Source organism: Bufo bufo, chromosome 4, assembly GCF_905171765.1.
Source record: "Bufo bufo chromosome 4, aBufBuf1.1, whole genome shotgun sequence".
In the NCBI taxonomy this organism is placed as follows: Eukaryota; Metazoa; Chordata; class Amphibia; order Anura; family Bufonidae; genus Bufo; species Bufo bufo.
In genome coordinates this window covers 420,846,487-420,866,328 of record NC_053392.1, presented here as the reverse complement: position 1 = coordinate 420,866,328, position 19,842 = coordinate 420,846,487, and the positions used below count along the sequence as shown (strand labels likewise).

General features: G+C 48.4%; 1 protein-coding gene across 1 annotated transcript in view; it reads left to right on the top strand.

The window, feature by feature from the left end:
* ARID4B (AT-rich interaction domain 4B) overlaps positions 1-19,842 on the top strand; it is a 557,657-nt gene that overhangs the window by 340,242 nt on the left and 197,573 nt on the right. Inside the window, exons 17-18 of the mRNA XM_040429305.1 lie at positions 230-349; positions 9,091-9,175. Coding sequence (XP_040285239.1) covers positions 230-349; positions 9,091-9,175 — 205 coding nt within the window. The remainder of the gene's footprint in view (positions 1-229; positions 350-9,090; positions 9,176-19,842) is intronic.

The following is a 19,842-nucleotide window of genomic DNA, read 5'->3' as shown; positions in this document are numbered from 1 at the left end:
AAGACCTTTCTTTTGTAAAACTAAATGGCCCCAAGTTACTAATTTATACACACTTTATGTCATCATTAGAATAATATGAAACATAAGTATGCTATTGTCATTTATAGTATGTGAAAAGTCCCTAGGTAACTAGGTAATCCTGTTAGTCTCCCCAGTGTATTAAATACATTTGAAAATTTGTCCTGAAAATATCTAACAACATGCTTAAATAATTTTTTTCAAACATTAGAACTGCTTTGCTTAAGAAGAAGGATGAAATAAAGGAGAGTAATATTGAGATCAAAGTAGAAGATAATGAAAAGAAAGAAGGGCTTGACATTTATTCAGCTGACCTCAAAGGACACATGCGGTATGATTCAGGAGAATAATAGAAGAATATTTAATGTTTTGACATATGATGTAAAAGGGAATGTTTATTCTATTAAACTAGCTGATCAGCCATTCAGGGTAGCTTCTTGGTTGGAAGTTGGAGCTGGAGCTACACTGCACCATCAACATTATAGTGGACAGTGCTTTGTAGCTCCGGTGCTGCTCCCATTGAGGACTCTGCCGCACTGACAAGCACTTAGGGGACTTGGTTATAGTAGGCGGAGTCTGCCCTTGTTCTGCTGGGCGTCTCCTTCTCCTAGGCTGTAGCGCTGGCCAATCGCAGCGCAGAGCTCACAGCCTGGGAGGTTTTTTCTCCCAGGCTGTGAGCTCTGCGATGCGATTGGCCAGCGCTACAGCCTAGGAGAAGGAGACGCCCAGCAGAACAAGGGCAGTCTCCTCCTACTATAACCAAGTCCCCAAACATACCGGAGGGCATAACGGGAGAACGGAGCGGCGCCGTAAGTGCAGTGAGATCCCTGGGCGCCGCTGTATATGTCATTATACTTAGTTCACAATGTTTGGACCGATAAAAGGTCCTCTTTAATTTACTCACTTATATAGCACTGACATATTCCACAGCGCTTTACAGACATTAGCATCATGCTGTCCCTAATGGGGATCACAGTCAAGTTTCCTATTCGAATGTCTTTGGAGTGTGGGTGGAAACTGGAGTACCTGGAGGAAACCCACGCAAACACGGGCAGAACATAAAAACTCCATGTAGATGGTTTCCTTGGTCAGATTCGAACTTAAAGAAGAACTCCCACCAAAAATGTTATTCTCTGACCTGTTAGAAAGGTACATGAAGTTACATAGTTGATACGGTTGAAAAAAGACATAAGTCCATCAAGTTCAACCAAGGGATAGGTAGGGGCACAAATCCCAGAAGGAAGTGACACGTTTTTATAAGCGTGTTTACTTTTAAGAATTAATCTAAACCCTTTTTAAAACTGTCCACTGTTCCTGCTGTGACCACGTCCTGAGGAAGTCTATTCCACAGATTCACATTTCTTACAGTAAAGAAGCTTTGACGCTTCCGGAGACTGAACTTTTTCTTCTCCAGTCGGAGGCAGTGCCCCCTTGTCTTTTGAGGGCATTTTACATGGAATAGTTTTTCACTGTATTTTTTGTATGGCCCATTTATATATTTGTATAGGTTAATCATGCCCCCCCTTAGACATCTCTTCTCAAGACTAAATAAATACAATTCTTTTAATCTTTCTTCATAACTAAGACCTCCATGCCCCTTATCAGTTTAGTTGCTCTCCTCTGTACTTTTTCCAGCTGCAGTGCGTCCTTTCTATGGACTGGTGCCCAGAACTGAACTGCATGTTCCAGATGAGGCCGCACCAACGCTTTATAAAGTGGTAATATTACATCCCTGCCCCGCGAGTCCATGCCTAGTTTAAATTTCCTTGTGGCCTTAGAAGCAGCTGATTGACATTGTATGCTGTTATTTAATCTACCATCCACAAGGACTCCCAAATCCTTTTCTATAAGTGACTCTCCCAGTGTTACATCACCTAGGACATATGAAGCATGGAGATTATTACTACCAAAATGCATAACTTTACATTTATCCACATTGAACCTCATTTGCCAAGTTGATGCGCAATCACTCAGAGTGTTCAAGTCAGCTTGTAGTTTATGGATATCTTCCATAGACTGTACAGTACTACATAGCTTGGTGTCATCTGCAAAAATAGAAATGGTGCTATTAATCTCGTCCTCAATATCATTAATAAATAAATAAAATAATAAAGGGCCCAGCACTGAACCTTGGGGTACACCAATCAAGTATTGACCGACACTGTAGGAGAGCCGAATGACCCTTTAGGAAAAAGATCAGAAGGGGTCGGAGGAAGACCAAGAAGAACAGGAGTCAGGAAATCGGAAAGAGAGAAGAAGCAGGTGTCCTGGAGGAAATAATGACTTCCCCATTTCCTAACGATAATTTGGTGATCAATCTCACGGACCATGTGTTACCACCTGGCTGTACAAGGATCCTTAGTAAAGGACTTGGTTATAGTCTAACAGAGCAATTCGATCCTGTCACATTAGAAGTGGATCTATTTAAATCTACTCGCAAGCTCTACTTACATAAGTTGTTCAGAGATGCCCCACAGAAAGTGGTCCGTACACAGGGAGAGCTACCACTGTGTCCTGACCCTGCAGCTTTTCAGATATCCACGAAATTCAACAAAGACGAGCTAGCTTGTCTTGAATTCCTCACTGGGATGGATAGCACTGAGGAACCCTCAAGCGATGCCTCTGTGGATCCATTTAGGGGTGGAGTCAAATCCACCTTTTGCCCCCCCATGCCCACCGGCAGTAGCATTGACATATTTCAACATCAGGTAATGAGAGATATCCGGGCGGTCATTTACTCCACTGCCCAACCTAACATCAGCCTAGAAGAGCAGAAAGCCCTGCATTGGCTCCGCTCTCAGGATGATGTGGTGGTGAAGCCGGCGGACAAGGGGGGGAACGTAGTTCTCATGTCAAAAGAGTATTATTTAAGCGAAGCCCTCAGACAGCTGGGGGACACTCGCGTGTATGAGAGGATACGGGGGGATCCCGTGGCTAGTACCCAGCATTTGCTTAGGTCCCTTGTCATTAAATATGTGGAGGCTGGTTTCCTCCCTAGGAATATGTTGGACAAACTTGTCCCCTCATCTCCGGATAAACCATCGTGGTACTTTCTTCCAAAGGTCCATAATTCATTGAGCAACCCCCTGGGACGTCCCATCGTCGCGGGGATTGGCTCAGTGACAGAGCCCTTGTCTGAATATGTAGACTGGCTCCTGAGACCGGCTCTTACAAGTGCCCCTGCTTATCTCAGGGACACCAATGATTTTCTACTGGCTCTAAAGGAACTGCATTGGCAAAAAGGGTACCAGTTGGTATCCCTCGATGTGGAAAGCCTCTACACCCGCATCCCTCATGATGCGGGTGTTGAGGCGGTCCTTGACATCGTAACCAATCTAGGAAAGAGCCCAATTTTTTGTGACTTCATTGGTGAGGCACTTGAATTCATCTTAACCAAAATGTGTTTCAGTTTGGAAACGAGTGGTTTAGGCAAAGGCTGGGTACAGCTATGGGGACCCCCGTCTCCTGCACATTCGCGAATATGTACCTTGCCATATTAGAGGATTTTGTGGATGACGTGTTCATAGTATGGGAAGGTACAGAGAATGAGTGCAGTGAGTTTGTTGAATTTCTCAATAGGAATGACATGGGAATGACCTTCACCCTCAATTTTGGAGGCACTAGATTAGAATTCCTGGATGTGGCTGTCCTGGTGGAGGGCGACGAGCTGGTCACGGAGGGCTTACGTAAGCCCACGGCGACCAACTCCTTGCTCCACCATGACCGCTTCGATCCACGGAATGTCAAAAAAGCCGTACCCTACGGACAGTTCATCAGATTGAGACGTATTAATAGTAGGGATAGTGGATACCGCAGACAGGCAGATGATTTAAAACAGCGATTATTGAAGAGGGGGTACCCAGAAGAATCACTCAATAAAGATATGAAAAGAGTAGAAGAGGGATTCTCCCAGGATAATCTACTGAAAAGTGGTAGTCGCAAAGGTGATCAGATGAAGATAGACACTAGGGGCACCAGTTTTGCATTCTCCTTTAAATACAGTCCCATGGCAGAGCGTATCCGCTCAGTAATATTTAAAAATTGGGACATTCTAAGGAGAGATGCTACCCTGAATGAACTCACAGAACAGAAGCCACTTATTTCTTTTAGAAGGAGCCATACTATCAAAGATAGACTCGTAAGAAGTAGGTTTCAACCTACTAAAAGTAATAACTGGCTTAGGAGCAGCCTACTTAAAGGCAATTTTAGATGTGGCAGCTGTTACCTATGCCCCCACAACTCCCAAAAGAAGTACATTGAGTTTGCAGGGACCCAACATAGAATCAACAGCTTCATCAACTGCCGGAGCACGTATGTGGTATATTTACTGCTGTGCACCTGCGGGCGATTCTATATTGGGAAGACCATCAGTTGTCTGTTTGAAAGAGTGAGGGAGCACTTTAACTCTATTAAAACAGGAAAGGGCTGCCCTAGATTTATAGACCATGTGAGAGATGCCCATGGGGTAACATTGATTGTATCTCCTTCTCCGGACTGGAGACTGTATCCACCCCCCTGCAGGGAGGGGATAGACACCGCCTCCTCCTGCAGAGGGAAGCAAGGTGGATCCTGTGGACACAAGCCCTGGGTGAGCTTGGATTGAATGACAGGAACGATCTTAGCCCCTTTGTATAGGCACTTGTTCACGGTCATGCATATAGTAGGTGTTTCTGACATTGTGTTTTTAGCACGACAGCGTCGCGCTGATACTCGGCAACATGGTGCCGAGATCTCGCACTCACTGGGATAGTGACAGCACATCCCAGCAAGCGCGTCATAGAAGCGACGGGAGATCCGACTTGGATTCCCGCCAATTCTACACGTGTGCGGCGTTTGTTATGAATCCTGAGGGGGAAGTCCCCGCCGGATTTTAAATAAAAATCCGGCCTGGGTCCCGCCCTCAGGAGCATACCGGGCCCTTAGGTCTGTTATGGGTTGTAAGGAGAGCCCCCCCTACGCCGAAAAAAACGGCGTAGGGGGTCCCCCTACAATCCATACCAGACCCGTATCCAAAGCACGCTACCCGGCCAGCCAGGAAGGGAGTGGGGACGAGCGAGCGCCCCCCCCCCCCCCCCCCTCCTGAGCCGTACCAGGCTGCATGCCCTCAACATGGGGGGTTGGGTGCTCTGGGGCAGGGGGCGCACTGCGGCCCCCCCACCTCAGAGCACCCTGTCCCCATGTTGATGAGGACAGGGCCCCTTCCCGACAACCCTGGCCGTTGGTTGTCGGGGTATGCGGGCGGGAGGCTTATCGGAATCTGGGAGCCCCCTTTAATAAGGGGGCCCCCAGATACCGGCCCCCCACCCTAAGTGAATGAGTATGGGGTACATCGTACCCCTACCCATTCACCTGCAAGAAAAGTGGTAAAAACACAAATAAACCACACAGTGTATTAAAATATTTTATTTTTCTGCTCCGGAGGCCGCCCCCTGTCTTCTTTATTAGCTCTTTTACCAGGGGGGGGCTCTTCTTCTTCCGATATCCCGACGGGTCTTCTCCGCTATCCGGGGGGTCTTCTCAACTCTCCGGGGTTCTCCTTCTGTCTTCTCCGCTATCCGGGGGGGTCTTCTCAACTCTCCGGGGTTCTCCTTCTGTCTTCTCCTTCTGTCTTGTTGTCTCCTTCTGTCTTGTTGTCTCCTTCTGTCTTCTGTCTCCGGGGTTCTCCTTCTGTTTTCGCCTCTCTCTGTTGTTGACTCGGCGCACCCCGGTTCTTCGTCTCGCGAGACGAAGAATCGGGGTGCGCCGAGTCTCGCGAGACGAAGAACCGGGGTGCGCCGAGTCAACAACAGAGAGAGGTGAAAACAGAAGGAGAACCCCGGAGACAGAAGACAGAAGGAGACAACAAGACAGAAGGAGAAGACAGAAGGAGACAACAAGACAGAAGGAGAAGACAGAAGGAGAACCCCGGAGAGTTGAGAAGACCCCCCCGGATAGCGGAGAAGACAGAAGGAGAACCCCGGAGACAGAAGACAGAAGGAGACAACAAGACAGAAGGAGAAGACAGAAGGAGAACCCCGGAGAGTTGAGAAGACCCCCCCGGATAGCGGAGAAGACCCGTCGGGATATCGGAAGAAGAAGAGCCCCCCCCTGGTAAAAGAGCTAATAAAGAAGACAGGGGGCGGCCTCCGGAGCAGAAAAATAAAATATTTTAATACACTGTGTGGTTTATTTGTGTTTTTACCACTTTTCTTGCAGGTGAATGGGTAGGGGTACGATGTACCCCATACTCATTCACTTAGGGTGGGGGGCCGGTATCTGGGGGCCCCCTTATTAAAGGGGGCTCCCAGATTCCGATAAGCCTCCCGCCCGCATACCCCGACAACCAACGGCCAGGGTTGTCGGGAAGGGGCCCTGTCCTCATCAACATGGGGACAGGGTGCTCTGAGGTGGGGGGGCCGCAGTGCGCCCCCTGCCCCAGAGCACCCAACCCCCCATGTTGAGGGCATGCAGCCTGGTACGGCTCAGGAGGGGGGGGGGGGCGCTCGCTCGTCCCCACTCCCTTCCTGGCTGGCCGGGTAGCGTGCTTTGGATACGGGTCTGGTATGGATTGTAGGGGGACCCCCTACGCCGTTTTTTTCGGCGTAGGGGGGGCTCTCCTTACAACCCATAACAGACCTAAGGGCCCGGTATGCTCCTGAGGGCGGGACCCAGGCCGGATTTTTATTTAAAATCCGGCGGGGACTTCCCCCTCAGGATTCATAACAAACGCCGCACACGTGTAGAATTGGCGGGAATCCAAGTCGGATCTCCCGTCGCTTCTATGACGGCTCTGTCTCCATCGCGGCAAGCCAGCTCGGCGCTGGCTCCCGCGATGGGGCTCGTATGTGCTCAATCTCGCCGAGAAATACAGCGAGATTGACACAAAATCGGGTTCACCTACTGTAAATATTTTGCTTATTGCTTATAACCGTTTTGTTACATGTATACAGTTTTTTGTATTTTGATTTACGCTTTTATGCGGACGCAGTCTTGTTGTCTATTCCCATGACAACGGTCTGCGCCGGGATTTAAAAGGAGCAATGCGCAAGCACGCAGTGACGCACAGCCCGAGGAAGCGCGTGTAGCGCGAAACGGCCGTCGCTGTTTGATGCGTGCTTCAGAATTGTCCGCCCCCTGCCACACTTGATTATGGAATAAACCGCTACTATTTCAACACACTTGTGAGTGCCGATGTCTATTTTTCTCTTCTACACTGGTACCATATGCACTTTACCTGCTACGTCCAGCTGTGCACCACCGACAGTGTGTGTCCTCGTCAGCCGTGGGAGTCGTGTTGACTGTCAGCGCTAATTGTCTGTGTGGCTGTGCCGCCCCCCACCTCATTCGTGTGTGTCCACCACTTATAACCTCGGGACCAATCTGCATAGGAATCATTGACCACAACTCTGTGGACACGGTCCTTCAGCCAGTTTCCAATCCAATTACAAACTATACTTTCCAAGCCTATAGACCTTACTTTACCTATTAAATGTCTATGAAGGACAGTATCAAAAGCCTTTGCAAAATTCAGAAACACTACATCTACAGCCCCCTTCTGTCCAGGCTACTGCTCAGCTCCTCATAAAAACAAATCAGGTTAGTCTGACAACTTCTGTCTTTGGTAAATCCATGTTGGTTATCACTTATAATATTATTTACACTGACATACTCCTGTATATAGTCCTTCAAACATTTTTCCCATAACAGAAGTTTAACTAACTGGCCTATAATTACCTGTGAAGGACCTAGATCCTTTTTTGAATATGGGCATCACATTTGCCTTGCGCCAATCACTTGGCATTGAACCAGTACCTAGAGAATCTTTAAAAATTATAAACAGGCACAGCTATGACTATGACTTAGCTTTTTAAGCACTCTTTAGTGTAATCCATCTGGACCCGGAGCCTTGTTCACATTTACCTTATTTAACTTATCTTGGACCATATCTACAGTTAGCCAATTGAGTATATTACTGGATGTACTAACAGCCCCGGCAACACAGATATCAGCTCCTTTCTCTTTTTTTGTATAAACAAAGCTATTTAGTAACTCTGCCTTTTCCTTATCTTCAGTGATGTAATCTGTAGTGAATGTGATCTTCTTACCAGTGACTGTATTTGTTAGTTATCCCCTCCCTTCTGCTTCTCAGCTGTGTCCTGTGATCAGCAATCAAAGTTTCCAAATAAGGCTACTTTCACACTCGCATTTTGTGCGGATTCGTCATGGACAGATCCGTTCAGATAATACAACTGTCTGCATCCATTCAGAACTTATCCGTTTGTATTATCTTTAACATAGCCAAGACGGATCAGTTTTCTATTGTGCCAGACTGTGTCAGTGAAAACTGATCCGTCCCCGTTGACTTACATTCTGTGCCAGGACAGATCCATTTGGCTCAGTTTCATCAGACGGACACCAAAAACACTGCAAGCAGCGTTTTGGTGTTCGTCTCCAAGGCGGAATGGAGACTGAACTGATGCATTCTGAGCGGATCCTTCTCCATTCAGAATGCATCAGAATGCAAACTGATCTGTTTTGGACTGCTTGTGAGAGCCCTGAATGGATCTCACAAACAGAAAGCCAAAATACGAGTGTGAAAATAGACTTAGACAGCATCTTATGTGTGCAGAGGAAGTCAGTTTCTCTATGTATTCCTATGGGAGCCTCAATGTCAGTCCTGTAGGAATGAATAGAGAAGTAACTCACTTCCTGCCTTGTGTCAGTTGGAGATCCGAGAGTTGGTCACGACACAGCTAAAAATTACATGGGAGGGGATAGCTCACAAATACAGTCACTGATGAGAAGATTACATTCACTACAGATTGTCATGTACCTTTCTAGCAGGTCAGAGAATAATATTTTTTGTGGGGGTTCTTTTTTAAGGCTGGACAAACCCTTTAATCTATGCTGTAAAATGTCCGTGAACATTTGCTTCAACTGTAACTGTAGTAAACATAGACACATTTTCTGTTGTGTACCAACTTAAATGATTTCACATGTCATCACCATATAGCGTTTGGCTGTGATTAATAACTACTCCTCTAACTTCATACTAAAATTAAAGGTCAATTGTTCACTCTGTTTCTCTTTTAGATATGAAGAATTTTTAAAAGCTGATAAGACGATCAGACCCGCAGATAAAAGTGTACAAAAAATAAAACATAGGAGAAGAATTAAGGTATTTTTAATCTCTTTGACATAGACAGAATATTAACATTTACAGTGCAACATATCTTCTTGAATTCAGGATCACAATTAGTTCTACTGAGATAACTTCCCCTGCTGTACCCACAGTCTCTGACTACAATAGTTACATAGCTACTGTACTTCAATTGAAAAAAATTGCTTTCCGACCCTACAAAGTAGGGATCGACCGATATCGATTTTTTTAGAGCCGATACCCTGTGAACTTTCAGGCCGATAGCCAATAACTTATACCGATATTCCCTATTGACCCTAATAGAGCTGTATTAGGGTGAATAGGATCTTACACTGTTCCTGCTGCCCTGTGCATAGTAGCAGGGAGCTCACCATGGCAGCCAGGGCTTCAGTAGCGTCCTGGCTGCCATGGTTACTAATCGGAGCCTCGCGATTACACTCCTGGAGCTCCGACCAGAACTGCCACTGCCACCAATGAAATTACTTAGGTTGGGGAGGGACCCTGTGGCCACTGCCACCAATGACTTTAATCCTGGGAGGGGGGGCGCAATCAATTTATTGGGCTCTGCGGCGGCCACGTCCACTGACTCTGGCCACTGAACATGGCGGGGCGCGCCAAGCGCCATGTTTTCTCGTGAGCGAGCAACGCTGGACGCATTATCGGAATATCGGCAAGGTTAGATGCCGATAACTTTGAAAATCATGAATATCGGCCAATAATATCTGTAAATCAGATAATCGGTCGATCCCTACTACAAAGAATGAAATTAAAAGTGTTCTTGTTAATTATAGTTACATAATTTATAGGAAAAGAGGAGCTATTGCCAAATTTGAAAAACTATGGGCATTGTGGATTGATACCCCTGGTTTAGTATCTACAGAATTATTGAGGTATCACCTTGGTCTGATTTGAAGGGGAATTGTATTAAGAGCTTTGGAGAAGTGGAGAGCATTGGAAAAGTGGGCTCTGTAGTCTGGCTGTCCAGCTACGGATGCTACAATGTGGATCCTAATACACTTAAATATCTACAGGGTGGGCCATTTATATGGATACACCTTAATAAAATGGGAATGGTTGGTGATATTAACTTCCTGTTTGTGGCACATTAGTATATGTGAGGGGGGAAACTATTCAAGATGGGTGGTGACCATGGCGGCCATTTTGAAGTCGGACATTTTGAATCCAACTTTTGTTTTTTCAATAGGAAGAGGGTCATGTGACACATTAAACTTATTGGGAATTTCACAAGAAAAACAATGGTGTGCTTGGTTTTAACATAACTTTATTCTTTCATGAGTTATTTACAAGTTTCTGACCACTTATAAAATGTGTTCAATGTGCTGCCCATTGTGTTGGATTGTCAATGCAAACCTCTTCTCCCACTCTTCACACACTGATAGCAACACCGCAGGAGAAATGCTAGCACAGGCTTCCAGTATCCGTAGTTTCAGGTGCTGCACATCTCGTATCTTCACAGCATAGACAATTGCCTTCAGATGATACGAGATGTGCAGCACCTGAAACTACGGATACTGGAAGCCTGTGCTAGCATTTCTCCTGCGGTGTTGCTATCAGTGTGTGAAGAGTGGGAGAAGAGGGTTGCATTGACAATCCAACACAATGGTCAGCACATTGAACACATTTTATAAGTGGTCAGAAACTTGTAAATAACTCATGAAAGAATAAAGTTAGGTTAAAACCAAGCACACCATTGTTTTTCTTGTGAAATTCCCAATATGTTTGATGTGTCACATGACCCTCTTCCTATTGAAAAAACAAAAGTTGGATTCAAAATGGCCAACTTTAAAATGGCCGCCATGGTCACCACCCATCTTGAAAAGTTTCCCCCCTCACATATACTAATGTGCCACAAACAGGAAGTTAATATCACCAACCATTCCCATTTTATTAAGGTGTATCCATATAAATGGCCCACCCTGCATACTTAAGTATAGATTGCCATCTGTTAAAACTGCATTATCATCCAAGTGGATTTAACTCCTTGATTTACTCTACATATTGGCAATGCAACAATTTTATTTGGCACATGAACTTGCATGTTTTTTTGGGGGGAAGTGTCCTTTGTGTGTGTGTGGAGGGGTCCTTGTTGTTTTCACAAAAACAGTTCAACAGAAAATGTGAAATTAAAAAGAATTTGAGTTACATAGTTGATACAGTTTAAAAAAAGCTGAGTTTGCATGAATATATTATCTGTAAACTACATATTCTGTAGGGCTGCCACGTAACTACACCTGTTGACTACAGGTGAATTCTTCCTAAATGGTGTCTGAAAATTGTGATTGAATGCATTACTGTGAGTATAATCACTTCTTCAGGAGAAGTTCTGATTGGGGGCGTGGTTTCTCCTCAAGTGAATCTCTGTCCAGGCAGGACCTTTCTTCAGAATTTTTCAGAGGCTACTACTTCATTATAAATATTTGAGTTACATGATGACAAGGGACCAAATTATTGTAACTTCTGTCAGGGGCGGATTGGGAACTTCATGTTGTAGGTGGAGCCAAACTCATAGAAGGCATAGTGAAACCAAGTAGGCATGGTCATACTGCTGGCTAGAGAGGCCAATACAAACAATGAGCCTTTTCACTAGGCAGTTCTAGTGTACAAGTAAGCAAGACATTGCACTAACAGCGCCAAAGCAGTAGAACTATAGGTGATGCAAACACGCCAGTAGGTCAGCACATTACTGGATGGTGCACATGCATCAGTTCTGTGGGAAGCACATCAGAAAAATAGAATGCAATGCAAATGAACATAATCCAACAAAGAATCTATGTACAAATTCAGCATAAAGTCTGTTACTCAATAATATAAGGAAGCATGTTGTTTTGTACTTTTTGTATGCCACCCCGACCCGGAGAAGAGTTTCCATCCTGCCTGCAAATGTTCTCTGTACCTTTTCTTTGAAGACAAGGGTTGTCTAGAAAAGCATATGTTTTGTTATGTTATTGAGTAGCAGACTTTCAAGCTAAATTCTTATACACATGCTATGTTGGATCTGCAGAGTTTTGGGGTGCCAGTTAATAGTAAATTAGCAAAAATAGCTACTAGATCTTAAAAGGGGGATTTATTAATGGTACAGGGAAATATAAAAGGAGGTTAACGATCTAACTAAAGGACAGGAACAAAGGGTACATACTAATGTGTAGGGAAGGAAGTGCCTAACTAGCTATCTAAAGTATGTACAGACATACCGTATATATATTAAACGTGAGTTCACAATTACACCCACAACTCCAACCATTACTCAGGTATTTTCCGGCCTTCTTGCTGACTTCTTGCCAATCAGCGTCCAGTAGTACAATGACTGTGTCATGGTTGTCATGAACCTATCTACTTTTGGATGGCGTTCTTGCACTTAGGCCGAATGCACATGGCCGTGTTCCGCGGGCGTGAGCAGTCCGTGGTATGCTGACCTGGATTCCTGCTGACAGCAGGAGCGCACAGCGTCATTGGTTGCTATGACGCCGTGCGCTTCATACCACCGCTGCACTACAGTAATACACTCGTATAGATCATACGAGTGTATTACTGTAGTGCAGCGGCGGCATGAAGCGCACGGCGTCATAGCAACCAATGACACCGTGCGCTCCTGCTGTCAGCAGGAATCCAGGCTGGCATAACACGGCCGTGTGCATTCGGCCTTAAAATAAGTCCTTTTAGGTAGAGTTGAGCGAACACCTGGATGTTCGGGTTCGAGAAGTTCGGCCGAAGTTCCCGAAAATGTTCGGGTTCGGGATCCGAACTTCGCCCCGAACCCGAACCCCATTGAAGTAAATGGGGACCCGAACTTTTCGGCACTAAAAAGGCTGTAAAATAGCCCAGGTAAGGGCTAGAGGGCTGCAAAAGGCAGCAAAATTTAGGTAAATCCCCTGCAAACAAATGTGGATAGGGAAATGAATTAAAAAAATAAAAAATAAAAGAAATTAACCAATATCAATTGGAGAGAGGTCCCATAGCAGAGAATCAGGCTTCATGTCACCCACCACTGGAACAGGCCACTGTGAGATATTTAGGCCCCAGCACCCAGACAGAGGAGAGAGGTCCCATAGCAGAGAATCGGGCTTCATGTCACCCACCACTGGAACAGGCCACTGTGAGATATTTAGGCCGCGGCACCCAGACAGAGGAGAGAGGTCCCATAGCAGAGAATCAGGCTTCATGTCATAGCAGAGAATCAGGCTTCATGTCACCCACCACTGGAACAGGCCACTGTGAGATATTTAGGCCTCGGCACCCAGACAGAGGAGAGAGGTCCCATAGCAGAGAATCAGGCTTCATGTCATAGCAGAGAATCAGGCTTCATGTCACCCACCACTGGAACAGGCCACTGTGAGATATTTAGGCCCCGGCACCCAGACAGAGGAGAGAGGTCCCATAGCAGAGAATCGGGCTTCATGTCACCCACCACTGGAACAGGCCACTGTGAGATATTTAGGCCCCGGCACCCAGACAGAGGAGAGAGGTCCCATAGCAGAGAATCAGGCTTCATGTCATAGCAGAGAATCAGGCTTCATGTCACCCACCACTGGAACAGGCCACTGTGAGATATTTAGGCCCCGGCACCCAGACAGAGGAGAGAGGTCCCATAGCAGAGAATCAGGCTTCATGTCACCCACCACTGGAAAAGGCCACTGTGAGATATTTAGGCCCCGGCACCCAGACAGAGGAGAGAGGTCCCATAGCAGAGAATCAGGCTTCATGTCACCCACCACTGGAACAGGCCACTGTGAGATATTTAGGCCCCGGCACCCAGACAGAGGTGAGAGGTCCCATAGCAGAGAATCAGGCTTCATGTCACCCACCACTGGAACAGGCCACTGTGAGATATTTAGGCCCCGGCACCCAGACAGAGGAGAGAGGTCCCATAGCAGAGAATCAGGCTTCATGTCACCCACCACTGGAACAGGCCACTGTGAGATATTTAGGCCCCAGCACCCAGACAGAGGAGAGAGGTCCCATAGCAGAGAATCAGGCTTCATGTCATAGCAGAGAATCAGGCTTCATGTCACCCACCACTGGAACAGGCCACTGTGAGATATTTAGGCCCCGGCACCCAGACAGAGGAGAGAGGTCCCATAGCAGAGAATCAGGCTTCATGTCATAGCAGAGAATCAGGCTTCATGTCACCCACCACTGGAACAGGTCACTGTGAGATATTTAGGCCCCGGCACCCAGACAGAGGAGAGAGGTCCCATAGCAGAGAATCAGGCTTCATGTCACCCACCACTGGAACAGGCCACTGTGAGATATTTAGGCCCCGGCACCCAGACAGAGGAGAGAGGTCCCATAGCAGAGAATCAGGCTTCATGTCACCCACCACTGGAACAGGCCACTGTGAGATATTTAGGCCCCGGCACCCAGACAGAGGAGAGAGGTCCCATAGCAGAGAATCAGGCTTCATGTCACCCACCACTGGAACAGGCCACTGTGAGATATTTAGGCCCCAGCACCCAGACAGAGGAGAGAGGTCCCATAGCAGAGAATCAGGCTTCATGTCATAGCAGAGAATCAGGCTTCATGTCACCCACCACTGGAACAGGCCACTGTGAGATATTTAGGCCCCGGCACCCAGACAGAGGAGAGAGGTCCCATAGCAGAGAATCAGGCTTCATGTCATAGCAGAGAATCAGGCTTCATGTCACCCACCACTGGAACAGGTCACTGTGAGATATTTAGGCCCCGGCACCCAGACAGAGGAGAGAGGTCCCATAGCAGAGAATCAGGCTTCATGTCTTAGCAGAGAATCAGGCTTCATGTCACCCACCACTGGAACAGGTCACTGTGAGATATTTAGGCCCCGGCACCCAGACAGAGGTGAGAGGTCCCATAGCAGAGAATCAGGCTTCATGTCACCCACCATTGGAACAGGCCACTGTGAGATATTTAGGCCCCGGCACCCAGACAGAGGAGAGAGGTCCCATAGCAGAGAATCAGGCTTCATGTCACCCACCACTGGAACAGGCCACTGTGAGATATTTAGGCCCCGGCACCCAGACAGAGGAGAGAGGTCCCATAGCAGAGAATCAGGCTTCATGTCACTTACCACTGAAACAGGCCACTGTGAGATATTTAGGCCCCGACACCCACACAGAGGAGAGAGGTCCCATAGCAGAGAATCAGGCTTCATGTCATAGCAGAGAATCAGGCTTCATGTCACCCACCACTGGAACAGGCCACTGTGAGATATTTAGGCCCCAGCACCCAGACAGAGGAGAGAGGTCCCATAGCAGAGAATCGGGCTTCATGTCACCCACCACTGGAATAGGCCACTGTGAGATATTTAGGCCCCGGCACCCAGACAGAGGAGAGAGGTCCCATAGCAGAGAATAAGGCTTCATGTCATAGCAGAGAATCAGGCTTCATGTCACCCACCACTGGAACAGGCCACTGTGAGATATTTAGGCCCCGGCACCCAGACAGAGGAGAGAGGTCCCATAGCAGAGAATCAGGCTTCATGTCATAGCAGAGAATCAGGCTTCATGTCACCCACCACTGGAACAGGCCACTGTGAGATATTTAGGCCCCGGCACCCAGACAGAGGAGAGAGGTCCCATAGCAGAGAATCAGGCTTCATGTCATAGCAGAGAATCAGGCTTCATGTCACCCACCACTGGAACAGGCCACTGTGAGATATTTAGGCCCCGACACCCAGACAGAGGAGAGAGGTCCCATAGCAGAGAATCAGGCTTCATGTCACCCACCACTGGAACAGGCCACTGTGAGATATTTAGGCCCCAGCACCCAGACAGAGGAGAGAGGTCCTATAGCAGAGAATCAGGCTTCATGTCATAGCAGAGAATCAGGCTTCATGTCACCCACCACTGGAACAGGCCACTGTGAGATATTTAGGCCCCGGCACCCAGACAGAGGAGAGAGGTCCCATAGCAGAGAATCAGGCTTCATGTCATAGCAGAGAATCAGGCTTCATGTCACCCACCACTGAAACAGGTCACTGTGAGATATTTAGGCCCCGGCACCCAGACAGAGGAGAGAGGTCCCATAGCAGAGAATCAGGCTTCATGTCTTAGCAGAGAATCAGGCTTCATGTCACCCACCACTGGAACAGGTCACTGTGAGATATTTAGGCCCCGGCACCCAGACAGAGGTGAGAGGTCCCATAGCAGAGAATCAGGCTTCATGTCACCCACCATTGGAACAGGCCACTGTGAGATATTTAGGCCCCGGCACCCAGACAGAGGAGAGAGGTCCGATAGCAGAGAATCAGGCTTCATGTCACTCACCACTGGAACAGGCCACTGTGAGATATTTAGGCCCCGGCACCCAGACAGAGGAGAGAGGTCCCATAGCAGAGAATCAGGCTTCATGTCACCCACCACTGGAACAGGCCACTGTGAGATATTTAGGCCCTGGCACCCAGACAGAGGAGAGAGGTCCCATAGCAGAGAATCAGGCTTCATGTCACTTACCACTGGAACAGGCCACTGTGAGATATTTAGGCCCCGACACCCACGCAGAGGAGAGAGGTCCCATAGCAGAGAATCAGGCTTCATGTCATAGCAGAGAATCAGGCTTCATGTCACCCAACACTGGAACAGGCCACTGTGAGATATTTAGGCCCCAGCACCCAGACAGAGGAGAGAGGTCCCATAGCAGAGAATCGGGCTTCATGTCATTCACCACTGGAACAGGCCACTGTGAGATATTTAGGCCCCGGCACCCAGACAGAGGAGAGAGGTCCCATAGCAGAGAATCAGGCTTCATGTCATAGCAGAGAATCAGGCTTCATGTCACCCACCACTGAAACAGGTCACTGTGAGATATTTAGGCCCCGGCACCCAGACAGAGGAGAGAGGTCCCATAGCAGAGAATCAGGCTTCATGTCTTAGCAGAGAATCAGGCTTCATGTCACCCACCACTGGAACAGGTCACTGTGAGATATTTAGGCCCCGGCACCCAGACAGAGGTGAGAGGTCCCATAGCAGAGAATCAGGCTTCATGTCACCCACCATTGGAACAGGCCACTGTGAGATATTTAGGCCCCGGCACCCAGACAGAGGAGAGAGGTCCGATAGCAGAGAATCAGGCTTCATGTCACCCACCACTGGAACAGGCCACTGTGAGATATTTAGGCCCCGGCACCCAGACAGAGGAGAGAGGTCCCATAGCAGAGAATCAGGCTTCATGTCACCCACCACTGGAACAGGCCACTGTGAGATATTTAGGCCCTGGCACCCAGACAGAGGAGAGAGGTCCCATAGCAGAGAATCAGGCTTCATGTCACTTACCACTGGAACAGGCCACTGTGAGATATTTAGGCCCCGACACCCACACAGAGGAGAGAGGTCCCATAGCAGAGAATCAGGCTTCATGTCATAGCAGAGAATCAGGCTTCATGTCACCCACCACTGGAACAGGCCACTGTGAGATATTTAGGCCCCAGCACCCAGACAGAGGAGAGAGGTCCCATAGCAGAGAATCGGGCTTCATGTCATTCACCACTGGAACAGGCCACTGTGAGATATTTAGGCCCCGGCACCCAGACAGAGGAGAGAGGTCCCATAGCAGAGAATCAGGCTTCATGTCATAGCAGAGAATCAGGCTTCATGTCACCCACCACTGGAACAGGCCACTATGAGATATTTAGGCCCCGGCACCCAGACAGAGGAGAGAGGTCCCATAGCAGAGAATCAGGCTTCATGTCACCCACCACTGGAACAGGCCACTTTCAGATATTTAGGCCCCGGCACCCAGACAGAGGAGAGAGGTCCCATAGCAGAGAATCAGGCTTCATGTCACCCACCACTGGAACAGGCCACTGTGAGTTATTTAGGCCCCGGCACCCAGACAGAGGAGAGAGGTCCCATAGCAGAGAATCAGGCTTCATGTCACCCACCACTGGAACAGGCCACTGTGAGATATTTAGGCCCCGGCACCCAGACAGAGGAGAGAGGTCCCATAGCAGAGAATCAGGCTTCATGTCACCCACCACTGGAACAGGCCACTGTGAGATATTTAGGCCCCGGCACCCAGACAGAGGAGAGAGGTCCCATAGCAGAGAATCAGGCTTCATGTCACCCACCACTGGAACAGGCCACTGTGAGATATTTAGGCCCCGGCACCCAGACAGAGGAGAGAGGTCCCATAGCGGAGAATCAGGCTTCATGTCATAGCAGAGAATCAGGCTTCATGTCACCCACCACTGGAACAGGCCACTGTGAGATATTTAGGCCCCGGCACCCAGACAGAGGAGAGAGGTCCCATAGCAGAGAATCAGGCTTCATGTCATAGCAGAGAATCAGGCTTCATGTCACCCACCACTGGAACAAGCCACTGTGAGATATTTAGGCCCCGGCACCCAGATAGAGGAGAGAGGTCCCATAGCAGAGAATCAGGCTTCATGTCACCCACCACTGGAACAGGCCACTGTGAGCTATTTAGGCCCCGGCACCCAGACAGGGGAGAGAGGTCCCATAGCAGAGAATCAGGCTTCATGTCATAGCAGCGAATCAGGCTTCATGTCACCCACCACTGGAACAGGCCACTGTGAGATATTTAGGCCCCGGCACCCAGACAGAGGAGAGAGGTCCCATAGCAGAGAATCAGGCTTCATGTCATAGCAGAGAATCAGGCTTCATGTCACCCACCACTGGAACAGGCCACTGTGAGATATTTAGGCCCCGGCACCCAGACAGAGGAGAGAGGTCCCATAGCAGAGAATCAGGCTTCATGTCACCCACCACTGGAACAGGCCACTTTCAGATATTTAGGCCCTGGCACCCAGACAGAGGAGAGAGGTCCCATAGCAGAGAATCAGGCTTCATGTCATAGCAGAGAATCAGGCTTCATGTCACCCACCACTTGAACAGGCCACTGTGAGATATTTAGGCCCCGGCACCCAGACAGAGGAGAGAGGTCCCATAGCAGAGAATCAGGCTTCATGTCATAGCAGAGAATCAGGCTTCATGTCACCCACCACTGGAACAGGCCACTGTGAGATATTTAGGCCCCGGCACCCAGACAGAGGAGAGAGGTCCCATAGCAGAGAATCAGGCTTCATGTCACCCACCACTGGAACAGGCCACTTTCAGATATTTAGGCCCCGGCACCCAGACAGAGGAGAGAGGTCCCATAGCAGAGAATCAGGCTTCATGTCACCCACCACTGGAACAGGCCACTGTGAGATATTTAGGCCCCGGCACCCAGACAGAGGAGAGAGGTCCCATAGCAGAGAATCAGGCTTCATGTCACCCACCACTGGAACAGGCCACTGTGAGATATTTAGGCCCCGGCACCCAGACAGAGGAGAGAGGTCCCATAGCAGAGAATCAGGCTTCATGTCACCCACCACTGGAACAGGCCACTGTGAGCTATTTAGGCCCCGGCACCCAGACAGGGGAGAGAGGTCCCATAGCAGAGAATCAGGCTTCATGTCATAGCAGCGAATCAGGCTTCATGTCACCCACCACTGGAACAGGCCACTGTGAGATATTTAGGCCCCGGCACCCAGACAGAGGAGAGAGGTCCCATAGCAGAGAATCAGGCTTCATGTCATAGCAGAGAATCAGGCTTCATGTCACCCACCACTGGAACAGGCCACTGTGAGATATTTAGGCCCCGGCACCCAGACAGAGGAGAGAGGTCCCATAGCAGAGAATCAGGCTTCATGTCACCCACCACTGGAACAGGCCACTTTCAGATATTTA